The sequence below is a fragment of the Notolepis coatsorum genome (assembly GCF_963971535.1).
Source record: "Notolepis coatsorum genome assembly, chromosome: 17".
Lineage (NCBI taxonomy): Eukaryota > Metazoa > Chordata > Actinopteri > Aulopiformes > Paralepididae > Notolepis > Notolepis coatsorum.
This window is the reverse complement of record NC_140181.1, coordinates 64161445-64176522: the sequence shown is the minus strand read 5'-3', so window position 1 is coordinate 64176522 and position 15078 is coordinate 64161445. Positions and strand designations below refer to the sequence as shown.

Here is a 15078-nt window from a genome sequence, read left to right as displayed (position 1 = left end):
CGTTAATTACAGTGAGATGTGGTGAACTAAGCCATCTGAATAGGAGTATCTGTAGTTGCCTTGTGCTTAAGTGGCTCTCAGACTTCCAATGAATACCAATGAGGTTCTTAATACAGGGCAGAGGAACTCATCATAGCAGCTAAATTGAACAGTTTCCTTTTGAATAATGGGCTAACATGCCACAACCGCTTTTTTTCATGTGGTGGAATACGAATACCTCACGTAGTAAACATTTCATGGCATTTTATGTAACATGTGGTCTTATTCCTGTGTTGAAACTGATTGTCGGGTGTTTATCACTAGTGAATGTTGAGTGTATACTTCTATCTGTGTTTCCTCCAGGTTCTACAAGCACCTGGACAGAGGCTATAACTCGTGTGCTCGTACAGACTTCTACTTTACGCCGCTGGCTGCGTCCAAACTGGCCAAGAAACGAGAAGAAGCCGTGGAGAGGGCCAAGAGGGAGGCGGAGCAGAAAGCACACGAAGAGAAGGAGAGAGAGAGAGAAAGGGAAAAGGAGCGCGAGAGAGAGCGGGAACGGGAAAGGGAAGCTGAGAGAGTGGCGGTGAGTTTTGAGTTTACTTTTGTCAACTCTGCTTACTTCACTTATAGTGGCTATAAAATCAGGTTTTCTGAGTTCTGTCGTCTAATGTGGTGTTTTCCTCCTCACAGAAAGCTTGTAGTGCTCATGAGAGTAGAATGGGTGACCCCCAGATGGGTCACCCCGTCCACATGCGTTCACCCTACGACGGCCCCACCACTATCGCAGCCGTGCCTCCATACATCGGCCCTGACACTCCCGCCCTGCGCACCCTCAGCGAGTACGCCCGTCCCCACGTCATGTCCCCCTCCAACCGCAATCATCCCTTCTTCGTGTCCCTCAACCCCGCGGACCCCCTGCTGGCGTACCACATGCCCGGCCTGTACAACGCCGACCCGGCCATGCGCGAGCGTGAGATGCGGGAGCGGGAGATGAGGGAGATCCGCGAGAGGGAGCTGCGGGAGAGGATGAAACCCGGCTTTGAGGTCAAGCCCCCGGAGATGGATGGCATGCACCCCTCGACGAACCCCATGGAGCACTTTGCGCGGCACGGGGCCATTGCGCTGCCCCCCATGGCCGGCCCTCACCCCTTCGCCTCCTTCCACCCGGGCCTGAACCCTCTGGAGCGCGAGCGCTTGGCCCTTGGCCCCCAGCTGCGGCCCGAGATGAGCTACCCGGAGAGGCTGGCGGCGGAGAGGCTCCACGCCGAGCGGATGGCCGCGGTGGCCAATGACCCCATCGCCCGGCTGCAGATGTTCAATGTCACACCGCATCACCACCAGCACTCCCACATTCACTCACACCTCCATCTCCACCAGCAGGACCCCCTACACCAAGGTGAGAGGAAGCCCCTGCTCGCATGACCGCTACGAGAGAATGTTCAGCCATTTTGGACCAACGTACTGGGTTTTCTTGGACTTAACCATTCATGTCAATTGCCAATAATCTTTGTTATCCATGATGGCTGTGGTTTTAATCGTCTGCTTCTGGTGTTCACTTCTGTCGTCTGACACAGACCACACTTATGATTTAAAAATGGGGTGAGACGCCCGATGCCGTTGATTCCACAGAGGAAATTTGAATAAACTACAAAGTCACTACTCTCATAGAACTACAACTTCTTCTACAGCAAATGTCATTGTTGGATACTTAGTCTCACCCCATTTGAAATCATTAGAATCGTCCATGTCAGCAACAAGAGATGCTAACACCAGAAACAGTCCATTAAAACTCAAGTCATCACGGATAACAGCATTCACTTTGTCAATTAACATAATTGGCATGTGAGAGACAAATCAAATATACGTCCAAAATCGCCAACCTTCCTTTAAAGAACACTTTTTTAAGTTCAATTACACATTTTAAGTTAAATGTTTAGATATTCTGTTGATTTCAGAGATGTTTGAAATATTATTATTATTAGTAACATCGTTGTTTCTTACATCTCAGCACACTGTTTTAGTTTCCCTCCAACAGTAACTGGCAGGGTTAGAAATTAACGGGGGCTTGGGGCAAAATGCCCTCGAAAATTTATAATAATAATAATATGTGTGTGCGAAACGGAAAAATTATTTACTCGCAGTGTGCAAGTGAAGATTACAAACAGCTCCGCTGTTAATAGTTCAGAAACTACAAGTCCCACATTCCACAAGGCGCATAAACGTCCAATCACAGTAGAGTTTCCTGCGGTGACGCGGCTGGTTTCATGTGAGAGAAAGGAAATGAAAACACAAACACAGTACGAGCTGGAAAATAAAGTCACGGTACCATAGGCAAGTTATACATTCAGAATCAGATGATGCTAAAAAATTCAGCCAGCCATGAAGCCCATTCATTTTTATTTTGAGCAAAAGAGAGACGAGGAGAAAGAGGAATCCGGCGAGGCAGCTAATGTTACTGAGGCGGATAACGTTAGCGAAGTTAGCACACGCACACTGTGGGCCAGCCAGTGACTTTGGTGGTGTGTGTTATTGCACATATGTGTGTCCCGTTCCCGTTTGCACACGCACATACACATAGTAAGCCATCACTGGGAACACTCAGAGGAAAGGGGGGCTGAGAATATCTGTGTCTATCTGTGTGTGTGTGTCTCGCTCTTTCTACATCTCTCTCTCCTGAACCTATTTCATTCAAAAAGAAGTCATTGCTGGACAGTAGCCATATAAATTATAGCTCAGTTGTAGCTGTAACAGAATAATTGTATTAACTATTAATTAACTATTATTCAATTAAATTATAATGAATTAAATAATTGTATAAAGAATTGTCCATGTTCTGTCATCTAATAATATATTCCATTGCCTTTCCTATCTGTATCAAAGTCAAAATGTTGGTATCGTGACAACACTACAACATACAAAAGCAGCTTGACAACCGATATCCTTTGCGTCTAGTAGGCATGGGCCAATTTGTGATTTTGGTGGTATGTGCTATTTGCACAGATGTTTATCCCTTAGTATGCACACGCACAGTATAATATGCATGTAATAAATAGTTTGTTAATAAACTCTGTTACTTGAAACATTTTCACTGTGCTCCTAAATTTCTTTGTGTGCTCCTAAATTTCTATTTAGATTTTATTTATAAAAAATTAATTTAGGAGCACATGTGCTCCTTGGGAAAAAGGTTAGCGTAGAGCCCTATATATGGAGACATTAACATTACGTTACCAAACATAGGGACGAAGACTGTAAAAAAAAATTTCGACAATGTTTTATAATCTTTATGTTAATTTATCATAAATATTCTGTGCCCCCTCCATTAAGGGGGGGCAAAAAAAGCCCTGGATTTTTTTTATTTTATTTCTAACCCTGGTAACTGGTGTACTTGTTTAGCGCCTGTGGCATGCAGTATCAGTGAGGTACTGAGATTGTACACTGTTTTGTCTGTACCTTGACCCTAAAGACACTGACTCCCCGCAGGTGGCGAATGTCTTGTATGTCCCCCAGGTTCTGGGGCCCACCCGCTGGCTATAGACCAACTGGGGAACCCTCACCTACGCTTCCCGTACCCACCCGGCGCCATCCCCAACCACCTCCTAGGCCAGCCGCATGAACACGAGATGCTACGCCACCCTGTCTTCGGTAAACCGTCCACATCCAAATCCCAAATCTATTTAGATTATATTCGTTTTGCAATCTCCAGATCACATCTCATGTGGTTTTTTTGTTGTTGTTTTTCTTTCTTCCAGGTACTCCATACCCACGGGAGCTCCAAGGAGGTCTGCCACCCCAGATGTCTGCTGCTCACCAGCTCCAGGCCATGCACGCCCAGTCAGCCGAACTCCAGAGGTTGGCTATGGAGCAGCAGTGGCTGCATGGACACCACCACATGCATGGAGGTCCGCTGCCCGGCCAGGAGGACTACTACAGGTGCGACAGAGTACATGTAACACCAGCTCAGTGTGTATTTTGGTCCAGAGTTTTAAATGCACTTTTAGAGTCAAATATACTTGGTGTTCCAGATACTGACTTGTGTTGTTGTTGTTGTTGTTGTTGCAGCCGGCTGAAGAAGGAGAGTGACAAGCAGCTGTAACCAGCCCAGGGAGGCAGACTCTCAGGCAGGCAGGACATGGGGAAGTTGTTACAGAACAGTCCTTGCAGAGGCACTCGAAGGTCCTTGGAACACTTTCAGTTTTGAAGAACAGAAAAGGACGAGTGGATCGTCTGAAAATTCTTCTGATGTCGCTTTTTTGTTCTTGTCATGGACGTTATTCTTTTTTATTATTATTATTTTTCAAGACATTGACTTTGTTTGGTATATAGCCAGTAGTGACAGCGTCCTCCTGCATGACAAGCTTCCCTGACGTTTTTGTAGGTGCTAGAACAAGACACTGTGCTTATCAACAAAAAAAGACAAGACCGGTCAGGCCGTTTATGGAAAAATTACAAGTGCTATCTTAAATTCAACATTTATTTTAATACATTGTTGGAGGTTTTTCATAATTTTGAGAAAAAGCTGCAGCATGGTGTTTTTTTTGAGTCTGTAAATAGTATATATAAACATATAATTATTATTATAATTATTATTATTAGGTGTGGACTCCAAATCCAAGTCGTTTCACCCTCCAATATATTTGTTTTGAAGCATTAATCCCTTGTTTCAGAGGGGAGCACCATGGCATTATACGAGCAGGCAACGGCTTCTCAGAGAGTTGCAGTTCAGGTGTGGAGTTCCTCTTGACATCGCTGTGTAAGATTTAGTCCCGCCCTCATTCTGTTACCCATAAAGCTGTCAAATTCACCTCCATGCATCACACACCCCCCTTGACAAGCACCAGATTGTCAGAATGTCTAAACTCAACCTGTTTTGAGTTAATGATTTTTGAAACACTTGAATATGTGACAAAGCAGTCACTGAGGCTTCTGTGGAGTACACACTCAAGCCATGGATAGTAAACGTATATATATATTGCACTGAAAGAGTATCCTTGAGCTCTAACAATTGGTTTTTACTTAAAATCAGTATTTAAGTCAGCAAAATGAAGATATATTTCATTGTCATTTTCCAGATAAAAGATTTTAACAGTGGACTTTACAATTTTGACATTGGCAACGTATTTGACGGAACAGAAGAAATCTAAAATATTGCTTCATGTTCTTTTTTAATTCCGGGTTCCAATACCTTGATAATTGGGAACTGGGTTTTAGCCTTTCTATACCATAATAGGAGACCGGTAGGACTTTTAACGTTGTTTTCCATGTGTGAACGGTCGCGAGTCGGTGCTAGAAGAAAGTGGTGTGAACTCTCCTTCCTTTCATCTGGTCCAGTCATCCACGTTCGTTACAGGGCTCATCTCCCCATTGGTCATTCCGCCACTGGGCTGTAGTAATGTCCCGTTCACCGTGGCACTCCAGGGGGCCGGCCTACATGTAGAGGACCGGGAGGCGGAGGAGATGGATGGTCCTGGCTGTGTTTCCCCCTACAACGTTTCCCTCTGCCTTGGATCCTACAGGGAAACACACAGCCTCCTGGGCCTGAAGGGTGGTGCGCTGTGGGCGCGGCCACTGACTGTTACAGATGGTGTTCACCTAGTGTACGTTAGATCCACGTCTTGATTTCACTCTGGTTCCATGGCCATGAGATTTGAGCTCTTTTCTTTGCCCCCCCCACCCCCACCCCAATGCACTAGGACTGTGGTTACGTGTTTTTAATGTGTACCACACACAGAGGTTATAGTTATGTATGGAAATGATAATATCTTCACACAGGGCCTCCGGAATTGACACAAACAACCATTTTGAATGCTCACAGATATAATCCCAAATTATGCCTGTTCAGAATAAGTCTCGCAAGCCCTGAGAAGAGTCTTTGTCACTCCATCTGTCCATCTTCTACCTGTCCGTCTCTCTCTCTCTTCTGATGTAACTCATTTTTCCTTTTGCCTTGTTTTCCTGACAATTCCCTTTGCCTTTTAGTCCCACTTTTTGTGTCTCCAAAAACCTTTGATGTTAAGTGTTGTCAATGGTTTAGCTTCTTGTTTCAAAGCGGCAATAGCAGAATGTAAATTCTGACTGCTAAGATTTATATATATACTGGTATCTTGAAGCTTATTGTATATATTAGTAGTCGCCATGGGATGACACAATGTAAACAAAAAAGTAGAAATAATAAGAAAAATTGTGAGTCCTGTGTTCTCTCCATTTGAGTATTTTGTAATTTTTTTGAAAAATTTGTGGAATTAAAATAAACAACTAAGTTACACCACAAGATAAGGTTTTGTTTATTTAGCATGCATATGTTTGTTGTATAAAATGGTTAAAGGTATATTGGTGTGTGGATTCATAGCCGTCGTATAAAATGCTGTTAGATGATAGACTGCGGTATTCTTTACCTGTGTCACTGGTATTATAGTCTTCTGTAGTGCAGAGCACTTAATCCTGGCAACAGTGAGACGCATTAATCATGTTATGAAGGGTAAACATTTTAAATCACTCACCAACTCGCAGCCACCAGGGAAACTACAGCAACATTATACCTCAATAGTCTGTAGTATTCATTAATGACATTTAATTCAGCAGAAGGGTTTTTCGTGTGTACGTTTGTGGGCCTATTTTTATAATGCCATGACCTACATTTTCTCTTATAATAATATAACTTTATTGTTGACCGATGAAATTTGTTACAGAAAGGATCAAATATCACCATTAAATTCTTCCTCCCATTTCCCCCCCGAGATTCACAAACACTGCTTTGTGCGAGACGACCCCAGCAGCAGGTACCGAATCTCCGAGTGGAATATTGCTGCTGGTTACGGTATAATAACATCAAAGCCTGGCTAAGCCAGAAGGAACACCTACTCAGGCTGAGATGCAGCGCTATCCGCAGAGCGGGGTTGTCATTTCCCGTCCATGTGAGGGGAGTGCAATCTGTGATGGTGCGCCACAGTGATGGCTGTCATTTTGAGACGGAGCCATTATTCTTCGGCTGCTCCCTGAAATGATGCCCTGTCCTCCGAAGCTCTATCCCGGGGCTGTCATGTGACTTGTAAGGGAGGTGCAGCCGCCGCCGCTTGTTGTTCCTGGCTCGCCTCACCTTCCCACAAGACACAACAAGACGTCAGAGCCGAGCAGTTCTGGCTGGTTGAATAATTCATCTTTACCCTCCTCCTCACGGTGATGGAGCTGTGACTCGTGTCAACTCAAATCCTTCTCAATACCGTGTTCCCCCGCAGGCGCGCACACAAGGATGCAGAGAGTCTAAAAAAAATCATCTCTTTCTGCCTGAATACAAATGTCTTGTGCTGTTTACAGGGAGACTATTGTCTGCTGCAACATTATCTTGGACAGTCCCCTCCTCTTCTTTCCTCTGTCCTTTTCTCTCCTTACTCTCGCCCCGATGGGCCTACTGCTGAATGTAATGCTGAGTGTCAGTGTGGAGCCTACATGATGCTATTAGCTCGTTCAGTTGGAAGGTTAGCGGTGTTCAGCAGGGTCGTCCTGGCAGAGCAGGGATTTGTTTATCTAAAGGGAGTCTGTTGACACAGTCGGAGAACAAATCTCTGCTTTCCCCGTCTACTTCCCCCACTACTGAATCTGAGATTACAAGAGTCGAGATATTTTTTGGTTTGTATGTCTGGCGTTCATTTATTTTAAAGGACTAGGACCCTCTGCTCGCGTCTCCTCGCTGTGGATGAGCGGAACCTCATTCATTACAATAGACCTCTGGACTGACCCGTTAATTAAATTAGGCACAAAGTAATACAAACTAGATCCAGTTAATTGTACACAACAGCTGGACTGGTAGTTCCCAGAGTGGGTCTGGGTACCTCTAGATGTCCTTGAGGGGGTTCCAGGGGATCCCCAACAAAATTAGGTATAGTTAATTCTGTTATTATATGATTCCATAAACGTTAAGTAATATGACGGAACGTTTGAGGATTACTATGATGGGTTTTACTCCACACTAATCTCTTACTCACACATTGTATTAAGCAGTTGGCCAATTCTATAGTCGTTTATTTTCGTTTGCGCATACACATGCCTTATTACGGTAAAAAGGTTTTTAGTTCATGCTAACGTTACCTTTTCCTTAATGCCTTCCTGTGTACAGACAGTTGCCATCCTGTTTCCCCTTCACCCCTTTGTATCTCATATGATTTAGCAAGAGATGTTATGTTCAGTTACAAATTAATATTTCATATCATATACACGAAGACATGAAACGCTACATTCAGAAAGGGAAAGGACGTTCTGATGTGGCATTTCAACATAAAAGCCCTCGGAAACGTTCAGTACATTCTGATGTGGCATTTCAAAACAAAAGCCCTCTAAAATGTCAAACTAGCAATCTTTCCTCAACTTTCAGATTATAATTTAAAGGAAAGCACCCATAGTTCAAGGCCAATTCCACTTCAGAGTCATAGCAGAACACCTCAGAGTGTCACCCAGAAACGTTCAGTACATTCTGATGTGGAATTTCAAAACAAAAGCCCTCTAAAATGTCATAAACTAGCAATCTTTCCTCAACTTTCAGATTATAATTTAAAGGAAAGCACCTATAGTTCAAGGCCAATTACACTTCAGAGTCATAGCAGAACACCTCTGAGTGTCACCCAGAAACGTTCAGTACATTCTGATGTGGCATTTCAAAACAAAAGCCCTCTAAAATGTCATAAACTAGCAATCTTTCCTCAACTTTCAGATTATAATTTAAAGGAAAGCACCCATAGTTCAAGGCCAATTCCACTTCAGAGTCATAGCAGAACACATCAGTGTCACCCAGAAACGTTCAGTACATTCTGATGTGGCATTTCAAAACAAAAGCCCTCTAAAATGTCATAAACTAGCAATCTTTCCTCAACTTTCAGATTATAATTGAAAGGAAAGCACCCATAGTTCAAGGCCAATTCCACTTCAGAGTCATAGCAGAACACCTCAGTGTCACCCAGAAACATTCAGTACATTCTGATGTGGCATTTCAAAATTAAAGCCCTCGAAAATGTTATATAAATTGACCTTACATTTCAGATTATAATTTAAAGGAAAGCACCCATAGTTCAAGGCCAATTCCACTTCAGAGTCATAGCAGAACACCTCAGTGTCACCCAGAAATGTTCAGTACATTCTGATGTGGCATTTCAAAACAAAAGCCCTCTAAAATGTCAAACTAGCAATGTTTCCTCAACTTTCAGATTATAATTTGAAGGAAAGCACCCATAGTTCAAGGACAATTCCACTTCAGAGTCATAGCAGAACACCTCAGTGTCACCCAGAAATGTTCAGTACATTCTGATGTGGCATTTCAAAATTAAAGCCCTCGAAAATGTTATATAAATTGACCTTACATTTTAGATTATAATTTAAAGGAAAGCACCCATAGTTCAAGGCCAATTCCACTTCAGAGTCATAGCAGAACACCTCAGAGTGTCACCCAGAAACTTTCAGTACATTCTGATGTGGCATTTCAAAACAAAAGCCCTCTAAAATGTCATAAACTAGCAATCTTTCCTCAACTTTCAGATAATTTAAAGGAAAGTAAAAATGAAAAATAACTTTTCGAGGGCTTTAATTTTGAAATGCCACATCAGAATGTACTGAACGTTTCTGGGTGACACTGAGGTGTTCTGCTATGACTCCGAAGTGGAATTGGCCTTGAACTATGGGTGCTTTCCTTTAAATTATAATCTGAAAGTTGAGGAAAGATTGCTAGTTTGACATTTTAGAGGGCCTTTGTTTTGAAATGCCACATCAGAATGTACTGAACGTTTCTGGGTGACTGTTCTGCTATGACTCTGAAGTGGAATTGGCCTTGAACTATGGGTGCTTTCCTTTAAATTATAATCTGAAATGTAAGGTCAATTTATATAACATTTTCGAGGGCTTTAATTTTGAAATGCCACATCAGAATGTACTGAATGTTTCTGGGTGACACTGAGGTGTTCTGCTATGACTCTGAAGTGGAATTGTCCTTGAACTATGGGTGCTTTCCTTCAAATTATAATCTGAAAGTTGAGGAAACATTGCTAGTTTGACATTTTAGAGGGCTTTTGTTTTGAAATGCCACATCAGAATGTACTGAACGTTTCTGGGTGACACTGAGGTGTTCTGCTATGACTCTAAAGTGGAATTGGCCTTGAACTATGGGCGCTTTCCTTTAAATTATAATCTGAAAGTTGAGGAAAGATTGCTAGTTTATGACATTTTAGAGGGCTTTTGTTTTGAAATGCCACATCAGAATGTACTGAACGTTTCTGGGTGACACTCTGAGGTGTTCTGCTATGACTCTGAAGTGGAATTGGCCTTGAACTATGGGTGCTTTCCTTTAAATTATAATCTGAAAGTTGAGGTAAATTTATATAACATTTTCGAGGGCTTTAATTTTGAAATGCCACATCAGAATGTACTGAATGTTTCTGGGTGACACTCTGAGGTGTTCTGCTATGACTCTGAAGTGGAATTGGCCTTGAACTATGGGTGCTTTCCTTTAAATTATAATCTGAAAGTTGAGGAAAGATTGCTAGTTTATGACATTTTAGAGGGCTTTTGTTTTGAAATGCCACATCAGAATGTACTGAACGTTTCTGGGTGACACTCTGAGGTGTTCTGCTATGACTCTTTAGTGGAATTGGCCTTGAACTATGGGTGCTTTCCTTTAAATTATAATCTGAAAGTTGAGGAAAGATTGCTAGTTTATGACATTTTAGAGGGCTTTTGTTTTGAAATGCCACATCAGAATGTACCGAACGTTTCCGAGGGCTTTTATGTTGAAATGCCACATCAGAACGTCCTTTCCCTTTCTGAATGTAGCGCTTCATGTCACACTCGTCGTGTATACGATATGAAATATTAATTTGTAACTGAACATAACATCTCTTGCTAAATCGTATGAGATACAAAGGGGTGAAGGGGAAACAGGATGGCACCGGGAAACAGGATGGCAACGGGCAACTGGCTTAAGGTAACGTTAGCATGAACTAAATACCTTTTTACCGTAATAAGGCAAGTGTATGCGCAAACGAAAATAAACGGGTGGACCCCTTGACTGTGATATCCGAATTGCAGGCTGGCTTGACCGCAGTTAGAATTGGGTGATGCATGCAATTAATCCTATAGTAAACATTTCATCCGCAAATTAGGCTTTACAGAACATGTATGCATGCATATTATTTTGAATAAACAATGACCAAGTATTTCAATGTGTTGTCATCTGAACACTTGAGTGAATATATGTCCCGTTAGCACTTTACATTACAGTACAGTAATTACAAGGTAATAATCAGGTAAATACATAGAACATATCAGTAATTAGTTGATCATTTCTGGTAGTAATTGTGAGTAATTTCTCTATTTCCAAGTAGTCTACTGGTGCGGTGCATGATTGGCAATATCACACTAGAGCAGGGGTAGGTTATCAATATCACACTAGAGCAGGGGTAGGTTATCAATATCACACTAGAGCAGGGTAGGTTATCAATATCACACTAGAGCAGGGTAGGTTATCAATATCACACTAGAGCAGGGTAGGTTATCAATATCACACTAGAGCAGGGTAGGTTATCAATATCACACTAGAGCAGGGGTAGGTTATCAATATCACACTAGAGCAGGGTAGGTTATCAATATCAATCAATCAATCAACATGTTTTTTCCTCACATGGCACACTGAAGTTTACACTTTGATATATTACAAAATACAAATATTTGCATTTTAATTTATTAACTGTACTGAAAGACGCACTGCAAATATAAGTTACTGTACAATACCATCAATGTATTGTCCTGCAGGAACTCAGTTTGAAAAGCCACCATACAGCAAAATAATAGTGGATGTCATAGACAACAGTATAGGCAACATGAACAACATTCAGAAGTTACGTGCTGAAGCTGCACATATTTTAATATAATGTGGTAGCTTGCTATGTGGCTACTTGAAAATGAGCCAGTTGATGGACTTGACCTGGAAATGATGTGGGTCATAATAAAAATCCACCCCTCCCCCCTCAGTTACCTACAAGCCAAATGCTGCTGTCAATCATATTAAGCCAGAGAAGATGGACAGTCAGTTTTAAAAGGTTAATATTATGACAATTATACATTAATAATGAATATGATGTTGAATATTTCTCTCCAGTGAACTTTCAGTGAAATTGGTGAGCCATATAATATCTGAGAAAGAGCCATATGTTCCCTGCCCAAGAGTAATAACAATAATACATTGCTTGCTGTAACATGATGTGAAAACAGTACGCAATGTAATACTTTGGAAACATTTGCTTATCTGTTCTTTCCCTTTCTCTTAAATAGATCTTCCATATTCTGGATCAGGGGAGAGATAATGTTTTTACAGTATTATTACCCAATACTTATTTTAAAAGTACTTGATAACCCAGTGGGAGCAGTGGCCTACTGCCAAGTAAAGTGAATATGCAATAGAATTCAGTATATTCCAATTATCTTGAGCAGTCAATATCTACAAACATAGACAGCTGTCTCTCAATGCTGGAAACCAGAGCACCAAGACTTGAATTTGTGATGTCATCAAGTGACACATTTTGGAGTTGGTCCAATGACAGTGACTTGTTTGAGCTATTGCATCCAAATTACTTTTATTTAAATGTAGTTTACAGCTTTAATTGAATGAGATAATGTACCCATACCCCAGTAAAATCACAATGGGTAACTGTCAGCAGGGGCGTAGCTGAAGATTCTGGGCCCCATGAACGAATCTATTCGTGGGCCCCCAATCCATGGGGGCGCCAGGCCACGTGAGCGGATCGCCGCGGGCGTGAAATCCGCTCTTCGCTCTAGACGGCTTGTTCCGCTCCGCTAATCGCTCATGTTGACCCCGCCCCCAAGTCGCTCACCGCTCACCTTGAATCGAGCGCTCCCCGCTCCACATCGCTCGGCAGATTTTTTTTTTTTTTTGTTAGCATGGTGTAAATTAGCTCAAACTACAACAGTCTACACCCCCTGGGCCCCTTAACAATTGTTTGTATTGAGCCGTATTGTAATTGTACCCATTCTGCAATGTTAACACTTTGATCGCCAAGCTTAAATTCATAATTTACCATCCTCCGCCAGCCCTATTTAATATGGAGAAGTTCCCCTTCTTTGCAGGGCTATAACTTTTTAAATTGTATTGCTAAATTGACATTACTATGGCCCATTCAACGTCCTAAAGCTGTAAAGGAATGTGGATCACTACCCACTTTCAAAACCTCTCTCAAGGGACACCTACGGGAGACTGCAATTCAACACTGGCCCCTGTAAATATCCTAACCCAACCCCCTCCAATGTACAGTCATTTACCTAGTATGGTTTTGTCAATAGTTCAATGTACAATTGTGTTTGTTTGTACAGTGTCTCCTCCCCCCCCCCCTCAATGTACAGTGTTACTTGTTTATACAGTGTGCCCCCCGCCCCCCCCCCCCCCCCCCCCCCCCCAACCACCTCCAATGTAAATTACCCAGTATGGTTGTCAATATCCCAATGTACCCAACCCCCCCCACCCAACCTCCTCCAATGTACAGTTTCTACGTCAAATGTATATACTCCCTTTTCTTGACTCCTTCTGTATCACAAACAGTACTGTATTTGCAAATCTGGTATGTCATAAATGTATAGATGTAGCAGTACTGACTATCTGTATGTCATGTATGTCATATATGTCTATATGAATTGAAAATGGGGGACCCTGATGGAAACAAGACAAACGTCTTTCTCAGGTCTGCATCCCCTTAACAATTGTATGTATTGAGCCGTACTGTATTGTACCCATTCTGCAATCTGTTAAATAAAGTTTTCATTCATTCATTCATTCATTCATTCATTCATTCATTCATTCATTCATTCATTCTATATCTATTGTTCGGGGTGTAGCAACGTTATACTTTTTCATTCACATATTCATACTAAAATACGGTCTAAAGTATAAGTATGTTTTTATAGTTTTCTGCAGCTTTCTCCAGAACGTGATTTATAGCCCCAAATGCATTATATTGATGATGAAATACAGTTTGATAGGAATCTGCGCGAGAAAAAAAAAAATCAAATGGACGTGCTTCTAGAAGTTACTACTGATCATCTGATGTTGACCGGATTGGGGGGGGGGGGGTCGTTTATAATTCCGTGGACAACGTTAGATGATTCATCTAGTGTGGGTGATATGATCATCAGAGCAGTTTATATGGAACACGTAAAAAAAAACGCTGAATCTTACCGTAGCTTCCTCATAGCGTTGGGCGATGAGCGTGGAGCAGAGATATTCCTATTATGGGATGTAGAAATATGCGATCCATTTCCAGGTTGTATAATAGTATATACGTCCAAATCATGTTGTTTATCAAGTTATTGGTAACGGATTGCTATCCGTTGTGTCTAGCTCGAGTCCTGGTACTATTACCGAGTGATCGGACCGAATTGAAATGAGCACCAGCTTCCATTTCCTGTTTCCGCTCTGGGCGATCCGCCGATCGGCCACCAGATGGCGCTCTTGAACCGTTGGAGAGTTGAGAGGGGATCAACAGTAGATCTCAAGTGTCCGGGGGAGAAATATGATTTCGATCACAGATTTTTGAAATATTGATATCAAAGACGTGGTACGGCGTCTTTGGCAGAATGAGCATGGCGAGGAAAGACGTGCTACGGCGGTTTTGGCGACCATAGTGTTAAATAACGTTGTTTATCCATTCACTAGCTCTACTAAGCGATGATAGCTAGCCTAGCCACAATGCTATGGTCGCTGCCATTAACGTTAGCATGTAAGCTAACGACAACAACAATGGCGTCATATACTTTTTCTAACAGGATGTGAGTGACGGTTCACCCTTCTCATTGGTTGAAAATGGCCTTCATGTTTGCACATCGCCATCTGTTGCTTTGGCATTGTACTACATGTATATTACATCAGTGTTAAACCACTGTGAGCGGCCCGGATTGGAGCGGAGGAGAACTCTCGCTCCGGACGTCGCGCCGACCCATTTTAAAACCCACTCCTCGCTCACGTCAAAACCGCCCGCTCCGCTCCCCGCGCCGCTCACGTGCACTGGCGGGCGCGCATCAACATGCAAGATTAAAAAATGTGGGGCATTTATTTAT

General features: G+C 42.3%; 1 protein-coding gene across 5 annotated transcripts in view; it reads left to right on the top strand.

Moving 5' to 3' along the window:
* The window catches only part of rerea (arginine-glutamic acid dipeptide (RE) repeats a), a 249906-nt gene extending 243667 nt beyond the window's left edge, over nt 1-6239 (top strand). For all 5 annotated transcript variants that reach the window (XM_084333675.1, XM_084333674.1, XM_084333673.1 and 2 more), the window contains 5 exons: nt 343-565; nt 673-1378; nt 3463-3624; nt 3732-3912; nt 4042-6239. In XM_084333675.1, coding sequence (XP_084189801.1) covers nt 343-565; nt 673-1378; nt 3463-3624; nt 3732-3912; nt 4042-4075 — 1306 coding nt within the window. In that variant the 3' untranslated portion in view covers nt 4076-6239. The remainder of the gene's footprint in view (nt 1-342; nt 566-672; nt 1379-3462; nt 3625-3731; nt 3913-4041) is intronic.
* Nucleotides 6240-15078: the final 8839 nt, after the last annotated feature.